Source organism: Rattus norvegicus, chromosome 20 (assembly GCF_021556685.1).
Source record: "Rattus norvegicus strain SHRSP/BbbUtx chromosome 20, alternate assembly SHRSP_T2T, whole genome shotgun sequence".
Classification (NCBI taxonomy): domain Eukaryota; kingdom Metazoa; phylum Chordata; class Mammalia; order Rodentia; family Muridae; genus Rattus; species Rattus norvegicus.
In genome coordinates this window covers 31,895,001-31,917,291 of record NC_141553.1, presented here as the reverse complement: position 1 = coordinate 31,917,291, position 22,291 = coordinate 31,895,001, and the positions used below count along the sequence as shown (strand labels likewise).

Genomic DNA, 22,291 nt, shown 5'->3' with positions numbered 1-22,291 from the left:
CTGAAAGCCTTTAGTATTGTGTATTATACATACAATTTTCTTTTTTTTTTCCCAGACATTTTACACATGACTGTTTTTCCTTGAAATATATTTTGGAAGATCTAATTTAGGATTCCCCCGCCCCTCATAATTGTGTGTGTGTGTGTGTGTGTGTGTGTGTGTGTGTGTGTGTGTTTTATCATTCGTATTAGTTTTTTACAGTACTGTGATCCTACTTGTCTACAGAAACAACTTAAGGGAGGAAATTTTTATTTGGACTCACAATTTCAGGCCATCATAGTGGGAACCACATGGAGAGGCCATTCACATCACAGTGGAGCAAACAGGAAGCCAATGGTATAACAGGAATTGGGCCTGCTCTTTACTGGCCTCTTTTTACCAGGAAAGCACAACTTCCTACAGGTTCTACAAAAGCCTCCCAAAATAGCACCTTGGTCTGAGACACAGGTATTCAAAACAGGGCCTGTGGTTTCATGTTTAAAACGCAACACCGTAAAAATATACAAGGCCTTTTGGATATCAACAATACAGAAAGTCCCTAACATTTAAAAAGTTTGTTATTGTGTTAGATACTTGTAGCTGTGATCAAACAAATACCTGACAAGAAGCAACATAAAGTGGAGAGTGTTCATCTGGCTTACAGTTTGAGGGGATACAATCTGTCACAGTGAGGAAGGCATGGCAGGAGGATTAGGAGGTAGCTGGGTTTTCTGCATCCACAGTTAAGGAAGCAATAAAATGATTTAGAGGTCTCAGTGCACTTTGCCCTTTCTATTCAGTCTGGAAGACTAGTCCATGGGATTGTGCAATACATATTCAAACTAGGTTTCCCATTTCAATTAACCAAATCTATAAGCTCTCTCATATTCATCTCTCAAGGGTTGTTTCCATGGTGACTTTTATTTTATCTATTACTTCTGTGCATTTGTGTGCATTTCTTTTCCAATGTCATAGAGCACATGTGGAAATCGGAGAACAGCATTGGGGAATCAGTTCTGCCCTTCTACTATGGGTTTCAGAGATTTGATTCAATATTGAACCATTCCACTAGCTCTTCAAGCTTATTGAAAATCCCATCAAGTTGACAGTCAAAATGTACTATTGCAACTCTATTTGTTACCTTGACACCCAAACACATCACATTTTTTTTTAAAAAATGTATATACTTGTTTTATGCATGTAAGTACATGACTTCAAATGATCTCATGGTCTTTAGTACAGTACTGTTCGAAAGTGTAAGGTCAGAGTCTTAGTGAGGTTTAACCTACCTCCTATCTGTTAGCCTGTATAACATTACAGAACACACTTTGTTCTTCTACTATACGATGGTGCAGAGTGGGTGTTCTGCTTCCAAGAGGAAGAGTGATGATACAGCAAAAGAAATATCAGGCCAGTGTAAAGGCACAGTGCAGCAGAACAAGCACCAAACCCAGTAGCTCCGTGTTAGGCATCTGGGACTTGCGATGGAATCACTGGACTCCAGAGGGCTTGGGTAGTCCTGCCTCTCCTGCTCTACTGCCTGTAGTTCAAATAGCCTTCTTTGGGGCCATTTTCACTCTACACCTACTTTCCTCAGTAGACAGCCTATGGCTCTGTCATCGCCAGCATCCTAGGATCTCTCTTACAAACTTCTGCTTTACCTTCACAGCTTTACTCTCTGACCTCTCCGGGCCTCCTTGCTGGGACACTGCCGTGGGAGGACTCTGCACACTCATGGCCTCAGTGGCTCTCTAGAGCCATAGTGCAAAACCCAGTGAATCCTGCATCAACATTCAAGTTCTGCTACTATCTGGAGATAGAGCCTTGCCCCTTGGACCACAGTTGTAATTAACCTAGTGTGTCAACCATGGGGAAACACTTTCCTATATGATAGGGTTTTTTGTTTGTTTGTTTTTGTTTGTTTTTAGAGAACCCTTCAGTGGCAGTCTCAGTTTCCTGCCACGCCCCTCCCGCGCCCCTCCCCCGCCCCCTTATTTTAGATGGAGCCTTTAGTGGATAGAATAAAGGTTCCTTTGATCTCAGTGCACAGTGCCCATTTCCCTGTTAATGTGCTTATTTCTTTTACAGTTATCTTAATATTCTATTGCTGTGAAGAGATACCACACCAAGGTAACTCTTACAAAGGAAGCATCTAAGGGCTTGCTTACAGTTTCAGAGAGTTAGTTCCTTCTCACCGTGGTGGAGTGTGTGGAGACGTGGTGCTAGGAGCAGGAGCTGGGAACCCACCTTGCCTCTGACACCCGCTGAGCCAAGCTGCCACTGTTACATTCTTCCTGGTATTCTCATCTCTCCACTCTTTTGTCCATCCTCCCACCCCCATAAGCCATGCTCACAATATTCAAGGGCTTTTTGAGCTTTAAGTTTGAAACATCCACAATCCTCCTCATAAACCAGTTCCAGAGGCCTAAGAGTCCATGGTCAGTAGAGGCCCACTCCTTGGTAAGCGTTCTTACACATTGTTGATTAAATAACTGACCAGAGGCACCTTAAAGGAAGAGGGTATGGTTGTGCCTGCCCACATTGTGTTCATAGCCAGGAAACAGGGAGGGATGAACTTCTGTATCCTTTCCACTCACCCCATGGGATAGTGCCATATTTAGGGTGGATTTCCTCTCTCTGTTAACCCAGTCTAGACACAGACTCACAGACATGCCCAAAAATTTGTTTTCAGTGTGATTTTAAAATCATTTCAACTTGGTAATGGAGATTAACCATGATAATGATGTCACCCTGTAAGTTGTTTAGGTCTCAGGAAGTTTATCCGTAAAGGCGGTTGATGTTTGAGTCTCCGTCCATTTTGCAGAAACACAGCTCATTTATGACATAGCATGCTTGAGTAGTGAGTGAACTAAGTAGGCCTTACTGAAGCAGCGTTGGGACAAATAGCAAGTTCCCATAAGTTCTTTTGAAACCATCAGTATCTTTGGGATTTTACTTTTCTTAATACCTTAACAAAAAGCTGGGTCTTTCATTTTTGTACTATAAGGAAAGCAACTAATTCTATATAAGGGTTACAGAAGCTTAAAGAAATATCTAATTATTAAGTTATGGATGTATATTTTAATTTTCATTAACTCTTTACAGTTACTTGTGTGAAAAAATCCAAAAACCAGAATATTTCAACATACATTTCCAAAAAATGAGAGTTATAAGTTTCCACGTGGTCGAAGTACAGGGACGTAAAGATAAGATACTTGTTTTATGTTCACAGCGGCAGTACGGCTTAGATAATTCTGGAGGATACAAACAACAGCAGCTGCGACACATGGAGCTAGAAGTAACGAGGGGACGAATGCATCCATCTGAGTTCCACAGCAGAAAAGCTGACATGTTGGAATCAATCGCTGTTGGTATTGATGATGGAAAAACAAAAACTTCTGGTGAGTGCTTAAAAATTCAAGTCACAGTTTTAATATTGCATGTACCGCTGGAGGAATAAAACCACTGGAATTTGCTGCATTTTCAGTCAACAGTTTATATAATTTGAGGTGAAATTGTATGTTCACATATTGTTTACAAAACATTTTAAAACTTCTAAACTTCTATTTTTATAGTAAATAATTCACTTAAAATAATTTGTCTTCAATTGTATTAACTCACAACAATGGGAAATGAACCTTTTGAATTTTACATTTTATTAGCATATATTAATTCTATATAATAATGTTTCAATATGATATTTTTATACATGTATGTAATATATTTTGGTCATATTCACCACCACCCCACTACCCTCTTTTGTCCCTCAACTTCTGCTGCTCCCTTTTCCTCTTCCCAGCTAGTACCCACCATTACCCCTTGATGCCATCGCAGCCATAGTTCCACATTTTTTTGTTTGTTTGGGTTTATTTGGTTTGGGTTAAGGGTTGCTTAAAAGAACATGAATGAAAGGTATTTACAGGAGCATGGGTTACAAAACATGTTTCTTCACACCCAGTCCCCAGTAACCATGAACTTTCTATAGCTTCTATGGAAGGGGAAGGATCTTATTAGTTCTCATTTAATCACTGTTTAGTGCCTGTAAATCCACAGAGATGGGTGAGTCCTTGTGAATACCCCTATCTCTGTGACAAAGTGTTTCTAGCTTAGTGCATTGTCACCACTGCTGCGTTTGAATGCCAGCAGCCATGCCATGCCTAGAAGACAGCATTGCACATTTTATCTCTTCCTCGGGTTCTGCTGTTTAACAACGCCCTCTTCCTTGCTATTTCCTGACCCTGGAGGGATTAATGCGGACAACTCATTTAGGGCTGATTATCAAATGGTCATTTAATCTCACTCACTTCTCTGAGTAGTTACCGACACTCACTATCAAAAGAATCTTCTCTGATGAAAATGTACAATAGTACTGCTCGATGGATTTAAATATAACATTTAGAAGACAGTTTAGTAGGCGTATCGTGTCCATTTGGTGACACTATAGTAGCTTTCCTGTGGGGCCCATGCATTACCCACCCAGGGGGATTTGACCATATTTACATTCCCAGACAAGACTTCCCTCTTACAGAGACCTCCTCAATCTAGGCAGAAAGTGCTTGGTTACGCCACGGCAATCACGCCGCTAAACGTTTAGCTTCAATTATTGGTTAACTGAATACAATACAGAAACATGAGCTGCATGAATTTTCCATCTATTAAAGCCACATTAAAGAAAATAAAAATTAGCATAAAATTGCAGAAGCGTTTTCATTTACAGTGAATTATGTGTTGATAAATTCATTGTAAGTTGAAAATATTACAAGTTGAAATTGCATTTTATACACATACACATACACACACACACACACACACACACACACACACACACACACACTACTGAACATCGCAAGATGTCCTTCCTAATGTGGTGACTGACTGTAAGCACTGAAGAACTTCCTACATACCTGTCCATAGCGCAGTAACGCTTCACTAGTCAAAGTATGGTTTCTGCTGAACGTATTGCTTTGGCAGTAAAATTTATCAAACTCTTATTGAACTGTCAGCAGTCTAAATCTCATCTAATAATTTAAACGCAGTGTCTAAAGTTGGCGGTATCAAGAGTAGTTATGTTCCCCTCACAAGAACTATTAATTGGAGTATTTTATATTCTTTGTATAATCTTACAAATCTGTTATTATTTTAAACTTTACAGGACATTTCAACTGGAAACACTACAATTGAAATGTTCAATAGCCTCATGTATATAATGGCCACCCCATTACTTATTTTATTTTGAATTCTAAAAGCTTTATACACAGTGTTTCTTCAGGCCCAAGTGAACATTTGGAGTACTTGACACTCAGAGTGTATTTAATATTCTTAGGACTTGCATGGTTGGCCAGCTATAGAACTAGCCATTATTAATAATCAGATCTAACTTATTCAAGATGGTATGCCATTTTTTTCTGGTTATTGTTTTATTTGTTTGCTTGTCTTGTTTTTTTCCAACTATGTTTTTGTATCTCTGTTAGGGTAATAATACAGTTTATGTGGAAACAGTTGGATTCTTATGACTAGATCTTTTTTTTTTTTTTAAGCTATGATCGTACAGGGATGGAAAGGTGGCTAAGTGGTTTAAAGCACTCGTTGCTCTTGGAGGGAGCCCAGGTTTAATTCCCAGCACCCACCTGGTAGCTCACTACAGTCTGTAACTCCAGATCCAAGGTATAAATGAATATTTAATCGTATAAATACACACACACTTTTTTTTTTAGCGACATGATCTTTTGTAGATTAAGCTGGTCTTAAACTCACAGAGATCTGCATACCTCTGCCTCTCAAGTGCTATGTTTTAAAGCCATGCACTACTATACCAGACCTGTGCATGGTATCTTTAGATTAAAGTTTTAAATTTGAATTTATTTTCTAAACATCTCATGTTTTTTGGAGGGAACTTTGAAACCTGGTAGCACAGGTTGACCTGGAATTGATTGGTTAGCCCTCGCTGTCTTCAGAGTCTCAGCAGACCTCTGCCGCAGCCTTATGTCTATAAGCCACCACACACAGCAGACCTCTCGATTTTTGTCTTTATTGTGTGTGTTTTGGATGGAAGGGTTTTTTTCAAAGATCACAAATGTGCATTTCTTGGTGATTCCTTAGTATGCTGTTTTAGATTTTCACCTGTGTATATGTGTGCCCTGTTTACACGCTTGATGCCCACGGAGGCCAGACTTGGGCATCAGATACTGTAGAGCTGGACTTAGAGCTGGACTTAGAGTTCTTTTTAACCGCTGAGTGTGTTCTGGGACTAGAACCTGGGTCCCCGTGTTTTTATTTTTAATTTACCTGATTTCTTTGTTTATGGGGTCAGAGCAGGGCTGAGATTGGAAGGAAAGAAGGGATCAGGGTTTTGTCCTTATTTATAACAGTGTCATATTTGTATGCATTTACACATGACTAGTATAGTTTTTTTTTTCTGACACCATTAATTAAGTTTGTTCTCCTTCTGCAGAGGTATCTGATGCCCTAGAGTTTGTGTCGGTTTTGAGCTGCCCAGTATGGAACTGAACTCATGTCCTTTGCAAAAGTAGCCAATGTCTCTTTCTGCTGAGCCATCTCACCAGCTATGTGGCAAAGATGTTAATGTTTTTGCTAATTATACAGGTGTCTATTAGGATATCCACATAACACCCCTTTTTATATTTATAGCCTTGTATTTTAAACAGTAACATATAATTTAACAATAGGTAGCTTATTTAGAAAACATCTAAGGAAATTTAGGAATTAAAAATACTTCTAAGAAAAACTTTCTTTAATGTAGTTGTGTTATTGCTAAGATGAAGGTTGCCAGGAAATGAGGTTTCCTGCCTTACATGTAACATGGCAGAGTCTACTCAAATACATACCACTTACAGGGTTCCCTGTCCTTACACGACTGTCTTAAGTCTTGATCTCATCCAAGTTGACATTCGTCGTTCTGTTCCCAGGTGCTTGATCTGTGTGTGAACTTAGACTCTCAATGTCACTTCAGGAACAAGTCGTTTCCATTGCTCCTTTTCTCCCATGTGGACCTTACTTGGTTTTTTCTTAATTTACAACTAATTTCTGCTTTTTATGGTAATGGATATGTCCATAGTTATTGGTTACATGTTTGTTTTTTGTCTTTTATCTGTCTCCCTAAAGACATATTTTTTTTATTTCATTCAAATAAAATACATATAATGACTTTTCTTTGTTCGTGCCACATACTATGAGAAAGCATGAACTACATAACAGACATCACTTCACTGACGTGGGTAGCTTCAGAGTTTTTAAAAAAAACAAAAACCGGGGCTGGGGATTTAGCTCAGTGGTAGAGCACTTACCTAGGAAACGCAAGGCCCTGGGTTCGGTCCCCAGCTCAGAAAAAAAGAACCAAAAGGAAAAAAAAAAAAAGAAAACAAAAACCCTCTACTGTCCTCGTATGACAAAATGTGACTAGATAAGTAAGGGACATAAAAACACATTAAGTGCAGTGTCTATTCTTGATAGTCAGAAAAAGGTAGTTAACGATGATGTTTGTTCTTAAATGATTCTTAGGATTCTAAATTGAAGAATATTATAAAAGGAAGAATCATATGAAACTTGTCTTAACCAAATTCTAGCATTTAGTCCAGTGCCATTTTCCAGGGATGTTGCCACATTTATGTTTTTATGGCTTAGAACTCACTATCCTGTTATGTATACAAAGTGTAATACTGACATTAAGTTAAAGCCCATAGGCATAATTTGGTTTTTGGCTCACAAACAATTTTCTGTCAAGAAGCATGCTGAAAGGTCAGGTGGAGGCCACATTGCAATAGGCTGTAGAGTAACATGAAGCCCTGTGGGCTGTCAGGAGCTACTGTCCTTCAGGTGGAAGCAGGCTGACGGAGACTGAGCAAGCTCTAGCAGTGTGTGGAAGAGCTGGAGAGACAAAAGAGTATCGTTCTGCAAGCTGACTTGTGTGTCAGGATTTGCAGTTGAAGGGCTAAAGACGGAGAAAGCTTCAATGCAGGGGGTACTATTTTAGCGTAGGAAACTTGGGTTGTGGGGACAGTGTATGAGTTAAGATTGTAGCAGTGAGAGGTAAATTAAAGCTGAGTCACGAAGGTTTTTCTTTGGTCCTTGAGGCCAGTGTTAGATATATAAAAAGCCATTTAATGATGACAAGTCAATGTCTAATTTCTAATGTCCGATTTCTAATGAAGTGTTTCGAATCTTCTATTTTAGGAATTATTGAAGCCCTCCACAGGTATTATCAGAACATTGCCACAGATGTAAGGTGTGTGTGGCTGTCTACAGTGGTGGATCACTTTCATTCATCTTTTGGGGACAAAGGTTGGGGTTGCGGTTATAGAAATTTCCAGATGCTGCTTTCATCATTACTGCAGAATGAAGTGTACAGTGACTGCTTGAAAGGTACGTAAAGCACTCTTGCTATCTGAGTTCACGATATGCAGAAGGTATTAGGAACAAGTGTCTTAGACATTCATGTGGGTTAGTCTAGTAGAGTCTGTGGTTACATTAGATTATTGTTCAGTGTATTAGTACCTGGCCTTGTGACTTATTTGCTTACATAATTTCAGGTATGTCAGTTCCTTGTATTCCAAAAATTCAGTCCATGATTGAAGATGCGTGGAATGAAGGTTTTGATCCTCAGGGGGCCTCTCAACTTAATAACAAGTTGCAGGGGACCAAGGCCTGGATTGGAGCATGTGAGATCTATACACTTCTGACCTCACTGAAAGTCAAGTATGTACTTGTGGACTACAGCGACATTTCTGTGTTCCTTCAAGTTACCAGCATTAAGTTCAGTGTGACTGAAGTTAGCAACTGTCTTAGCTATGTTTTCATGCTGACAAAAGCAGTGGGGAAGGGTTTGTTTTGACTTACAGTTTCCATTATGGTGGGAAACAGGGACGCACAGTGGCAGGACGCAGGAGACTGGCTGTCAGTCACAGCCTGGGCAGTCAGCGCCTCAGTAGGAAATGGAAGCCTGCTGAAAAGGTTCAGGACCTGCCTCCAGGGACCTGCTCCCGCCAGCAGGGGCTTCTCCTGCTTTCCTAACCTTCCCAGATAGCACTGCTAGTCACCAAGTGTAACGTGAGCATCAGGGGCATTTCACATTCAAACTACAGCAGAACTGTAACATTTAGAATAGTTTGTATATCTCATTACTGTGAGAGACAAGGATGGGCAGAAGTTTATAATAGTCAAAATACTAGATGCTTTTGGTTATACTTTAAAATAGTTTTGGAGTAACACATGAGTGAGCTTACCTTAACAGTCTCATTTATTCAAGATGACTCCACCATAGTCTGGGGCCAACTAGGAGAGACATGGGTGTAGAAATGTGAATTTCCACATGTTTTCCTATGCTCTTCACTATGCAATTGAAGAAAATTGAACATATTCAGAATTTCTTTCTTCCTTTTTTCTTTCTCTTTCTTGCTTTCTTCCTTCCCTTCTTTCTTTCTTTCTTTCTTTCTTCCTTTCTTTCTTCCTTTCTTCCTTTCTTTCTGGAAGAAAAGATTTAGAATAGTTTTCACTAGTACTAATGACTTACACTGAGGATTAAAACCAGAATGCAGAATCTTTTCTTTTAAGTAAAGATTTACAAAACTTACTGATTGACTTTTTTGATCTGTCTTTCTGTTTACACTGTCATAAATTTGCTGAGTACAGAACAGTCCTGCAAGAAGTCAGTTTTCTTTAACACTATTTTATATTTTTGAGTTGTATCTAGCTGCATGTCTGTGGATACGAGTGCAGGTGACTTAGGATCTCCCGGAGCTGGAGTTGTCAGCCAAGTCTGACTGGATGAGGGTCTTTTGCAACAGTAGCATGTGCTTTTAGCTACCAAGCTATTTCTCTAAGCAGCTAACTTTTTATTACTGTGTGAGTGAGTGTGTGGAGGGCAGAAGACAAATTTGTGATGTGGGTTCCAGGGATTGAACTCAGGTCACCATGCTTGCACAGCAAACACCATTACCCGCCGAACCATCTCGTCAGCAGAACCATGAGCTTCTATTTATCATCAGGGCTAGCGACATTAGAGTAAAGGTGATAGTGTCCCAGGTTATTGCTTATGAGTTTTAAAAGTCAAGCATGGTCTATTTGCTATTCAGGGATACTTTTTATGTTATGAAATCTTTGTAACTTTTAGCTCATTTGTCAGTCTTATTACAAATGATTTGAATAATTTGAATTACTATGGTGATTTGAATAATTACTTTCCCCACAAAATGATCTCTAAATTAAAGTAAAAATTTATATTTACTTTTTTTCTTCATACGGAAGTAATAGAAACACAAATTTGTTCTAGATTTTTTATTAGAATAATTACATTTATGTAAAAATTTGTAAAATATTCACTAAATAATCTGCCTTGTCAATTGTTCAGGTGCCGCATTATTGATTTTCACAAGTCAACTGGTCCTTCAGGCACACACCCTCGCTTATTCGAGTGGATACTGAACTATTATTCCTCAGAGACGGAAGGGGCGCCAAAGGTCGTGTGTACATCCAAACCTCCTGTCTATCTCCAGCATCAGGGTTAGTAGCTCACATACACAACTGTGGTATTTTTTTTTCTTTTTTTCTTTTTTCTTTTTTTTGGAGCTGGGGACCGAACCCAGGGCCTTGCACTTCCTAGGCAAGCGCTCTACCACTGAGCTAAATCCCCAACCCCTGGTATTTTTAAGATAGCAGATGACTCCTGCTTACGGACAGGTGGGAAGTGTTGTGCTGATTATCAGAGCTACTTTTCATTCTGGTCCCTCTTTGGGACGCCAGCATCCCGGGGCCTCCTGCGCTCAGTTTCACTGCTCTGTTTGTTCATCCCTATCCTCTTCCAGTCTTTTCCACCTGTCACTATGGTATATCTTCAGACTGCACTTATTAGAAAGTGAATATGTGGGGTTGGGGATTTAGCTCAGTGGTAGAGCGCTTGCCTAGCAAGGGCAAGGCCCTGGGTTCAGTCCCCAGCTCCGAAAAAAAGAACCAAAAAAAAAAAAAGAAACTGAATGTGTGTGTGTGTGTGTGTGTGTGTGTGTGTGTGTGTGTGTGTGTGTGTGTGTGTGTGCGTGTGTGCGCGCGCATGTGCGTGTGCATGTGCACGTTAAACACACAGAAGCCACGTAGAGAAGTTGAATGTATATACAGTAATTTCTGTGTATAGATGTGACATTTTAACTGTTATTTATGTGTTAAATAGGTCACAGTCGAACAGTTGTTGGGATTGAAGAGAGAAAAAACCGAACATTATGTTTGCTAATATTTGATCCTGGATGTCCTTCTCGAGAAATGCAGAAGCTGTTAAAGCAAGACATGGAGGCTGGTAGTCTCAGGCAGCTCCGGAAATGTGTGGGAAATCTGAAGCATAAGCAGTACCAGATAGTAGCAGTGGAGGGTATCCTGTCCCCAGAGGAGAGAGCTGTAAGTATCTCTCTCTATATTGAGTGAAGGAGTTTAAAATGTTTAGTTAAAAATCACTGTTGTCTTTTTTTTTATCTCCTCACAATTCATTCTATTTCATGAGATGACAAATACAGTTGTCTTTAATATCACTGAATTTCTGGAATACACATTTTTAAAGTTAGATGGTACTTAAACGCCTTTTAGTTGTTTTAACTCATCTTCATAAAAAAATTTGATTTTATAATTTAAATCCATACTGAATGGTAAAAACAATAACATGGTTATAAAAACAGTTCATAGCCTAACTCATGGGTCTTATTAAAATGAGATTCTGAAGCTATATTTTATGCTTTGGCCTTCTAGTTATGCTCAGTTCTAGAATAACTCTTGCCTTTAGCCTTTGTAGGTAAGTGATGAGTTCCAATTTCCTGAGGAATTTCTAGGTATTAGCAGACCTCCACTGAGGTTACAAGCTGTAGCTATGTCCTAGCACACCAAGCCTAGAAGTACATAAGGCCCCGCAATCTAACGTTTTAATTTTTTTTTTCCTTATTGAGCTCATCTTTTTTTAAATTTTATTTTTCTTGGATATTTTATGTGTTTACATTTTAAATGTTATCTCCTTTTCCTCCCTCTCCCATACCCCCTTACCCCTCCTCCTGTTTCTCTGAGGATGATCCCATTTCCACACACTCACTCCCACCTCAGTGCCATGCCATCCCCTACACCATTCCCCTACACTGGGGAAACGAGCCTTCACAGGACCAAGGGCTTTTCCTCCTATTGATGCTGGACAATGCTGTCCTCTGCTACACATGCAACTGGAGTCATGGGTCCCCCCATGTGTACTCAGTGGTTGGTGGTTTAGTCCCTGAGAGCTCTGGTAGGGTCTGGTTGGTTGATATTGTTCTTTCTAAGGGGTTGCAAACCCCTTCAGCTCCTTCAGTCTTTTCTCTAACTTCTCCATTGCGGTCCCCTTGTTCAGTTCATTGCTTAGCTGCAAGCATCCTCTTCTGTATCAGTAGGGCTCTGGCAGAGCTTCTCAGGAGACACCCGTATCTGGCTCCTGTCAGCAAGTACTTCTTGGCATCAGCAATAGTGTCTGGGTTTGGTGGTAGCATGTGGGATGGATCCCCAGGTGGGACAATCTCTGGATGGCCTTTCCTTCAGTCCCTGCTCCACTCTTTTCCCTGTATTTCCTCCCTGAGAATTTTGTTCTCTCTTCTAAGAAGGAATGGGGCGTCTACATTTTGCTCTTCCTTCTTCATAAGCTTCATATGATCTGTGAATTTTCTTACGTATTCCAAGCTTTTGGGCTAATATCCACTTATCAGTGAGCGCATACTATGTATATTTTTTGTGACTGGGTTGCTTCACTCAGGATGATATTTTCCAGTTCCAACCATTTGCCTACGGATTTCATAAAGTCGTTGTTTTTGATAGCTGAGTAATATTCCATTGTGTAGATGTACCACATTTTCTGTATCCATTCCTCTATTGAAGGGCATCTGGGTTCTTTCCAGCTTCTGGCTATTATAAATAAGGCTGCGACCAACATAGTGGAGCACGTGTCCTTGTTATATGTTAGAGCATCATTTGGGTATATGCCCAGGAGAGGTATAGCTGGGTCCTCAGGTAATATTATGTCTAATTTTCTGAGGAACCTCCAGACTGATTTCCAGAATGGTTGTACCAGTCTGCAATCCCACCAACAATGGAGGAGTGTTCTCTTTCTCCACATCCTCGCCAGCATCTGCTGTCATCTGAGTTTTTGATCTTAGCCATTCTGACTGGTGTGAGGTGGAATCTCAGGGTTGTTTTGATTTGCATTTCCCTGATGACTAAAGATGTTGAACATTTCTTGAGGTGTTTCTCAGCCATTTGATATTCCTCAGTTGAGAATTCTTTGTTTATCTCTGTACCCCATTTTTTTAATTAAGATTATTTGATTCTCTTGAGTTCTTTGTATATTTTAGATATTAGCAATCTATTGGATGTGTGATTGGTAAAGATCTTTTCCCAACCTATTGGTTTCTGTTTTGTCCTATTGATAGTGTCCTTTGCCTAAAAGAAGTTTTGCAATTTTATGAGGTCCCATTTGTTGGTTCTTGATCTTAGAGCATAAGCCATTGGTCTTCTGTTCAGGAAATTTTCTCCTGCGTCTATGTGTTTGAGTCTCTTCCCCACTTTTTCTTCTATTAGTTTGAGTGTGTCTGGTTTGATGTGGAGGTCCTTGATCCACTTGGACTTAAGCTTTGTACAGGGTGATAAGAATGGATCGATCTGCATTCTTCTACATGTTCACCTCCAGTTGAACCAGCACCGTTTGTTGAAAACCATTGGATGGTTTTAGCTCTTTTGTCAAAGATCAAATGAGTGTGTGGGTTCAGTTCTGGGTCTTCAATTCTATTCCACTGATCTACCTGCCTGTCTCTGTACCAATACCATCTAGTTTTTATCACTATTGCTCTATAATACTGCTTGAGGTCAGGGATGGTGATTCCCCCAGAAGCTCTTTTATTTTTTGAGGATAGTTTTCACTATCCTGGGTTTTTTGTTATTCCAAATGAATTTGAAAATTGATCTTTCTAACTCTGTGAAGAATTGAGTTGAAATTTTGATAGGGATTGCACTGAATCTGTAGATTGCTTTCAGCAAGATGGCCATTTTTACTATATTATTCCTGCCAATCCATGAGCATGGGAGGTCCTTCCATCTTCTGAGATCTTCTGATTTCTTTCTTCAGAGACTTGAAGTTCTTGTCGTACAGATCTTTCACTTGCTTGGTTAGAGTCACACCAAGATATTTTATGTCATTTGTGACTATTGTGAAGGGTGTCTTTTCCCTAATTTCTTTCTGAGCCTGTTTATCCTTTGAGTAGAAGAAGGCTACTGATTTATTTGAGTTAATTTTATATCCAGCCACTTTGCTGAAGGTGTTTATCAGCTGTAGTAGTTCTCTGGCGGAATTTTTGGGGTCAGTTAAGTATACTATCATATCATCTGCAAATAGTGATATTTTGACTTCTTTTCCAATTTGTATCCCTTGACTTCTTTTTGTTGTCTGATTGCTCTGGCTACGACTTCGAGTACTATATTGAATGTGTAGGAAGAGAGTGGGCAGCCTTGTCTAGTCTCTGATTTTAGTGGGATTGCTTCAAGTTTCTCTCCATCTAGTTTGATGTTGGATACTGGTTTGCCGTATATTCCTTTTACAATATTTATGTATGGGCCTTGAATTTCTGATCTTTCTAAGACTTTTATCATGAAGGTGTTGAATTTTGTCAAATGCTTTCTCGGTGAGATGATCATGTGGTTTTTTTAACTTGAGTTTGTTTATATAGTGGATTGCATTATGAGTTTCCGTATATTGAACCATCCCTGCATCCCTGGGATGAAGCCTACCTGATCATGGTGAATGATTATTTTAATTTTGCATCGATATTCATGAGGGAAATTGGTCTGAAGTTCTCTTTCTTTATAGGGTCTTTGTGTGGTTTAGGTATAAGCATAATTGTGGCTTCAAAGAATGAATTGGATAGTGCTCCTTCTGTTTCTATTTTGTGAAATAGTTTGAAGAGTATTGGTATTAGGTCTTCTATGAAGGTCTGATAGAATTCTGCACTAGACCCATCATGGTCCTGTGATTCTTTTGTTTGGGAGACTTTTAATGACTGCTTCTATTTAGGGGTTTTGGGATTGTTTAGATGGTTTATCTGATCCTGATTTAACTTTGGTACCTGATATCTTTCTAGAAAATTGTCCATTTCATCGGATTTTCCAGTTTTGTTGAGTATAGACTTTTGTAGTAGGATCTGATAATTTTTTGAATTTCCTCAGTTTCTGTTGTTATGACTCCCTTTTCATTTATGATTTTGTTAATTTGGATACTGTCTCTCTGTGCCCTCTGGTTAGTCTGGCTAAGGGTTTATCTATCTTTTTGATTTTCTCTTTTAATTGTATGTATTTGTGTGTGTCTGTATTTGGGATTGTGCATGTGACTGCTCTGGTCACAGAAGCTTGAAAGGGCATTGCATCCCATGGAAATATATATTAAGCTGCTGGGCCCTCTCCAGAGCACTGCGCCCTCAGGACCATTGAGCACTTGTCCAGCTCAAGGTCTGGAGATGTATGAGAAAATAAAAAGGACTGTTTGAGTGCCTCATATTTGTTTCCCTAAAAGATGAAACAGAATACCTGAGAGGGACATGGGAAATAACAGAATTGGGGGAAAGAACCAGTGTGTGAATGGGAACTCGCTACAGCTTCTCAACTTGGAATAGAAAAGCAAGGGTAGTTTACTAGGCTATTCTATTCAGTTATGCTTTAAAGATTTTTCTATAATGCCTTTAATCTTCCATTTCTGGCTTTTCAATCCTGTTATCAGTCTGGCCAGATGAAGTTAGGGTTCATTTTAATCATTGTTGAGTGTTCTGATGCTTGCTTACCAGTGCACAGTAACTTTTGAGAATACAGTGATGATCAGATGTCATCATGGGTTCTGAGTGAACAAAGGGTTGATTGACTTTAATGTTTCCACTTTGGAAAGTGGGTCACCTTTGCTATAAGAATACTAAACCGTTTTTTCTCTACTTTTGACATCGTTCCTTTGTTGTGAGGGGGAGTGTTAGACAGTAGCTGTGCCTTTAAGAATTATAGCTATTGGGGTTGGGGATTTAGGTCAGTGGTAGAGCGCTTGCCTAGGAAGCGCAAGGCCCTTGGTTCGGTCCCCAGCTCCGAAAAAAAAGAACCAAAAAAAAAAAAAAAAGAATTATAGCTATTTAAAGCACTTTACACACATCAGTGTACACAACATCGCTCTTTTTTTATTTATTTTTACACTTCACATTTTATTCCCTTCCCAGTCCACAACCCCCCCCCCCAACAGTTTCACATCCCATACTCCTCCCCCATGTCTCCACAAGGATGTCCCCACCCTATCCACCCCACCAGACCTCTAACCTTCCTGGGGAATCCAGTCTCTTGTGGGGTAGTGCATCTTGTCTGACTGAACCCAAACCCAAGAATCCTCTGCTGTGTATGTGTTGGAGGCCTCATCTCAGCTGGTGTATGCTGCCACGTTGGTGATTCAGTGTCTGAGAGATCTCGGGGGTCCAGGTTAGAGACTGCTGGTCCTCCTACAGGGTTGCCCTCCTCCTCAGGTTTCTTTAGCTTTTCCCTAATTCAACCCAAGAGGTCAGCAGCTTCTGTTCATTGGTTGGTGCACATATCTGCATCTAACTCTTTCAGCTGCTTGTTGGGTCTCTTGGAGGGCAGTCATGATAGGTCCCTTTTTGTGAGCAACTCATAGCCTCAGTAATGGTGTCAGGTCTTGGGGCCTCCCCTTGAGCTGGACCCCACTTTGGGCCTGTAGCTTGACCTTCTTTTCCTCAGGTTCCTGTCCATTTCCATCACTGCAGTTCTTTCAGACAGGAAGAATTGTGGGTCAGAGCTTTGACTGTGGGATAGCAACCCCACCCCTCACTTGATGCCCTGTCTTTCTGCTGGAGGTGGGTTCAGTAAGTTCCCTCTCCCCACTTGTAGGGCATTTTATCTAAGGTCCCCCTCTTTGAGTCCTGAGAGTCTCTCACTTCCTAGATTTCTGGTACATTCTAGAGGGTCCTCCCAACCTCCTTCCTCCCAAGGTTGCCTGTTTCCATTCTTTCTGCTGGCCCTTGGGGCTTTAGTCCTTTTCTCCCACCCAATACCAGATGATGTTCCCCTCTCCCCCAACCCCCAGCCCCTTTCCCTACCCTGTCCCTCTCTCCCTCCCCACCGTGGTTGCTTTCTACTTCCCCCCAAGAGGGCCTGAGGCGTCCTCACTTGGGCCCTTCAGCTACGTCACTCTACAGTCTTGTGGGGATGATCATACTGAGTAGAGCAGCAGAGTCAGACCCGCAGTTCAGGCAGCTCCATCCAGATCTCTGCCCCGCTGGTGCCTCCTGAAGGAACTGAGGCATCTCTCCAGCCCTAGCTTAGATATTTTTAGTAAGTTTTATTAACTTATTCTTTTCTTTTAATACTCCGTACATGCGTATAACACATTCTGATTGTTTTCACTACCTCTGCTCTTCTCTGCCTTTCTTCCACCCCTGTCAACCCACTCTTAGTTCTGATTATTTTTCCAAAAGAAAAAAAATTTTTGAGACAGGTTTTACAATGCATCCCTGTAAACTAGAACTCATTATGTTAACCAGGCGTGTTGAAAAAAAATCAAAGATCAGCCTGCCTCTGCTTCCCAAGTGCTGAGATTAAAGGTGTGGACCACCATGGCCTGCGTTATTAAATTTTTAAAAGATTTTTCTTTTGTGTATGTGTAGGTCAGAGGACAGAATTCAGAAGTTGTTTCTCTTCCTTTTACCATATGAGTCCCAGGGCTTAACCTCGCTTCATCAGGCTTGGCAGGAAATGCCTTTTCCCACTGAACCATTCACTGTCCCCATTTTAATAACCATGTACAGAGTGGTTGGAATTTGCAATTTCTTTTATTCCTCAAACTGTCATATGGTTGCCATGAATACATTTAGTTACTGTTTGTTCCAGACCCTGTCTGGATTTTTAAACACTTTCTTTTTTTTTTTTTTTTTTTTGGTTCTTTTTTTCGGAGCTGGGGACCGAACCCGGGGCCTTGCGCTTCCTAGGTAAGCGCTCTACCACTGAGCTAAATCCCCAGCCCCTTTAAACACTTTCTAGTGAAGGAATAAATATCTTCTAATGAAGATTAATTAAAAAATAAATACATAGCTATTAGCCATATTCTCAATTTTAAAAATCTTATTTTTGTATTTCTGTGTATCCCTGTGTGCATCCACGAGGGTGGTTTCCTTCTGATGCTGCCGCAGCCCCTGTAGCTAGAGCTGTAGGTCAGGTGAGCTGCCCGGGTGGGTGCTGGAAGCCACTCATACATCCTTGTAAGGACAGCATTCGTAAGCCAGCTGAGCCTTTTCTGTTACACCCTGTTTTACTTTTAAAAAAAAAATTTTTTTTTAACTTTTGAGACAAGGTCTCGTGTGGCCCAGCTGGTCTTGAACTGTGTAGCCAAGGTTAGCCATGGATTCCTTCTCTTCCCGCAGCCTCCCAAGTACTAGACTTTTGGTATTGAATACCATGCCCAGCTCCTTTTCACATTTGATAATGGTTGTTAATTTCCCTCACTGCAGTCTTAATTTTTCATTGTGTTATCCCAATACTTTGAACTTGATTCAACCAAAATTTGTTTAGTCAGCTTAGGTTAATATGTTTTAGTTTGTAAACCAAACTTCGGAAATATAAAAACAGTAATAATTTCCTACAATATATTTTGATCATGTGTTTTTACTTCTAGTCCCCGTAACTCCTCCCCCATCAACTCCCACTGTACCCCAATCATGTCTTTTTTTTCTTTTTCTTATAACCCATGGAGTCCAGTGTGTGCCATTCATATACTCCTGGGTGTGAGACGAGGCAGCCCCTGGAGCATGCTCAGTCCACCAGGAGCCACATCCTTAAAGAAAACTGACTCTCCTCACCCCAAAGCCAACTATGAGGAGCTCTTCAGTCAGGGAAGGGGGCAGCTGAACTACAGACTCATAACAAATAAGGACATTATTCATTCGTTCGTTCATTCATTCATTCATTCATTGGAGACAGGATCTCACTCTGTAGCTCTGGTTACCTGGAACTCACTATGTAGACCAGGCTGGCCTTGAACTCATAGAGATCCATCGGCCTCTGCCTCCCAAGTAGTAGGATTAAATGATTTTTAAGGGACATGTTTAGGGCACTAATGAGGTACTCAAGTTTTCAAAAGGTTCTTTGCTCTGTCTTTCTTTTAGCTGCTTCTTTGGTTCCTGGTATGTCTTGCTCCCTTCCCATCTCCCATTCCTTGTGAGCCAGCATTTTTACATTTGACATAGTCCATTGACACATATTTTGTTTCATTCTTTTCTGTCTTTATCTAGAATTTTTTTATGATGCTACTTTTAAAATATATTTTACTAATTTTTTTTAAGTTTTAGGTCATAATTTTCACTAGGAATTTTCATTGTTATGTTGGGAAAACATCTGGGTTTTATTTTACACGTTAAAATGAGATGCATGGTTGACAAGACGGCTCAGCAGTCAAAGGTACTTATCGTTAGCATCCACACGGCAGAAAGAGAACCGACTCCACACTCGTGCTCTGAGCTCCCATGTGTCATGGCATATGTATGCGCACGCACACACACACACACACACACACACACACAGAGAGAAAGAGAGAGAGAGAACAATAAATGATATTAAATATTGTAAAGTGATAATATGCAATAATTAGTTAATTTCTAGATTGTAATTCATAGCCTTTTGTCTTCTCAATTCTTTTTCAAGGCCAGGAAACAAGCTTCTCAAGTGTTTACAGCGGAGAAGATTCCTTGACCCAGATATTTTGTAATTATCCTTTTTGTTTCCGATATTGAACTCTGATACAGTTGAAGAATTTGACTTCACTGAAGTCGGTGATAAATTATTTAAGTTATAAATGCCTGTTGTACTCCTTAGCATTTCGTTGTCTGGTAATCAGTTGAATAAATTCCTTGTTTACATTATTGGTTTCGGTTTCTCGTCCATGTCTCAGAAACTTGTTTTATAGTGATACGCTAACATGAGTTACTTGTGTGAGCCACTCTTAGTATTAATAGCTGTTAATCTGTTTATTTCAGAATGGTTGTTTGAGGCCCCATGAGGAAGCTGAAGCTCTGAGAGATTAGTGGTTTGTCCAAGAATATAACTGTTCTCCACGATGGAGCCCATGGCTAGCCAGGGTTTTACTGCTGACACAGGTACAGGAGAGCCAGTTTGGAGGAGGAAAGGTTTATTTTGCTTCGAGGTTTCAGTGCTTGGTCGGCTCACTCTGGTAAGACAATATCATGGCTTAAGGCGATAGTGGTGCTGGAGCAGAGCCACTCACTGTGGCCACAAAGCAGAGGAAGAGGCAGGAAGGGAACAGGGACAAGCTCCTTCAGAGCACACCACAGCGACCTCCTTCCTCAAGTGATTCTGCAGTAGGTGCAGCGGATAAATCCATCCAGTGCCTAAGGCACAACTAGGAACAGTCAGTTCAGTAGCTGGATCCAGTTGAGTCCAGACTTTGAACACATGAGCTGCTTTGGGAGCCACTTCTATCATCTGTGTCATGAGATTCCCTTCTCGCTGCTTAGTAATCACTTTAATCCGTAACAAACTCTAAAATCAAGGGTTCTCTTGTTTAAATATGCCCACTGCCTACATCTCGATCTCTGTGCTCGGAGATCTGGTGCAGTCTGGATTTTGTTATTGTCATTACTATGAACATCTCCTGATTGAGTGTTTTGTAAAGCATTGTTTTCCATCATGTTCTGATGGGTCAGTAAAGAGTGATCAGACTTAGCTGGACAGGAGAGGAGAAAGAAAGGTGCTCAGGTGAGAGATAGAGGTTCACCATGAGCACGCCGATGGTCAGGAGCAGCCAGGGCAAGACTAAGACGGTGAGCAATGGGGCACATGACTGGGAAGTAGGCCAGGCCAGCATAGTTGGGTTAGAGTGGCCCAGAGCCTGCCCAGCTTAGTGCCTGAAGCGTTTAATAAAAATGCCAAGTCTCCGTGTTGTTTATTGTGACGATAAAGGGGCTATAATTTACTTTACATGGATTGGAGCCAAGTCAAGTAGAGGCTGCAATTTTGAATCAGTTATCATAGCAAGAATAATCAAGGTGGAAGTTGCAAATTTCAGTTTACAAAGAGTGCATCTGATTGGTGCAGAGCAGAAGGAAGTGAGACGAGATGGATATTAAGCAATTTAAAAAGATGTTTACTAAAAGGGTAAGAACCTGCCAAGATACATGACGTTCAGTTATCCAGCGAAGACTGAACTTCGTATTCTAAGAACAAAAACTTAACATTGGGAGGTGCCTTTCCATCTGTCCTGACTGACAACCAATTTCTCTTTCACATTACTGTTGTTGTGTTTCTGTCACCTAGATTATCAGACAACCTCTCAATGAGTAACCCAGTCTTAATTCTCTATAATTTGCCCTTAACATTAAAGCTGAAATGTTTTTAACCTTTCCATGTATTTATATGACCTGGTTTACTATGTTTTCTTGGTGGTTTGTAAAATCCAGGCTGTAGGAAAGCCGATGAGTTCCTGAGTGGATGTGGATTGTTGACACGGGCATCATGTATCAAGGGTCAGTGCTTCAGCCACACTGGAATGGCAAAGCCCTGGTGAAGCTCAAAGGGCATGGCAAAGACTTCCAAGGCTCAAAATGTTGACAATGAGTACAGAAAATACCACTGTAGCTTTCTCACCTCCCACCCCATGTTTATGGTCTGAAGACTGCTACTCTTTAGAGACTTCTCTTCCCACTAAGACTTCTTGTTCAGGTGTATATAATATTCCTGCCTCCCTGTTCAACTGTGTACAGTAAAGACACGGAGCTTCCAGGTTGCTGAGGTGTCTATCAGAGAGCCCAGATTCCCCGATCCCAGCTTTTCTGTGTGTGTGTGTGTGTGTGTGTGTGTGTGTGTGTGTGTGTGTGTGTGTGTGTCTTTACCTCTACAGGTTCAACTATCCCCACACCTTTTACTGGAAGTTGTGTTCAGCCTAAAGTCTCTTGCCAAAATGTACCCCTTGCTACTGGGAGCCCTTCCCCCACAGCAGTCCATCTGGTGGCTCTTATACCTAATTACTTTACCTCAGTGTTAGTAAATGTAGACCAATGATCGACAAAGTTCCAGTCTATGACAAGATAAATGGAAAATTGTGAATTGCTATGGTTGTTTTCTAAAAGTTCCAAAGCTGAATTATATTTTTTTAAGATTTTATTTGTGGGTATGTGTGCACTTGCAAGCAGGGCCTGTGGAGTTAGGAAATCTGCCGGAGCCGGAGTTACAGGTAGTTGAATCTGCCTAATGCGAGTTCTGGGATCTGAAC

The 22,291-nt window shown here is 40.6% G+C and overlaps 1 protein-coding gene across 10 annotated transcripts in view; it reads left to right on the top strand.

The window, feature by feature from the left end:
- The window catches only part of Zup1 (zinc finger containing ubiquitin peptidase 1), a 30,091-nt gene extending 10,166 nt beyond the window's left edge, over positions 1-19,925 (top strand). For 4 of the 10 annotated variants that reach the window (XM_087597183.1, XM_087597182.1, XM_087597184.1 and 1 more), the window contains 6 exons: positions 3,212-3,380; positions 8,170-8,358; positions 8,526-8,691; positions 10,343-10,494; positions 11,156-11,376; positions 19,708-19,925. In XM_087597183.1, the coding sequence (XP_087453309.1) occupies positions 3,212-3,380; positions 8,170-8,358; positions 8,526-8,691; positions 10,343-10,494; positions 11,156-11,376; positions 19,708-19,755 (945 nt within the window). In that variant the 3' untranslated portion in view covers positions 19,756-19,925. Of the gene's footprint in view, positions 1-1,648; positions 2,277-3,211; positions 3,381-5,516; positions 5,644-8,169; positions 8,359-8,525; positions 8,692-10,342; positions 10,495-11,155; positions 11,377-19,707 lie in introns of those variants that run through there. The other 6 variants (XR_015644648.1, XM_087597185.1, XR_015644646.1 and 3 more) reach the window with 5 other exon arrangements.
- The last annotated feature ends 2,366 nt before the right edge of the window (positions 19,926-22,291 follow it).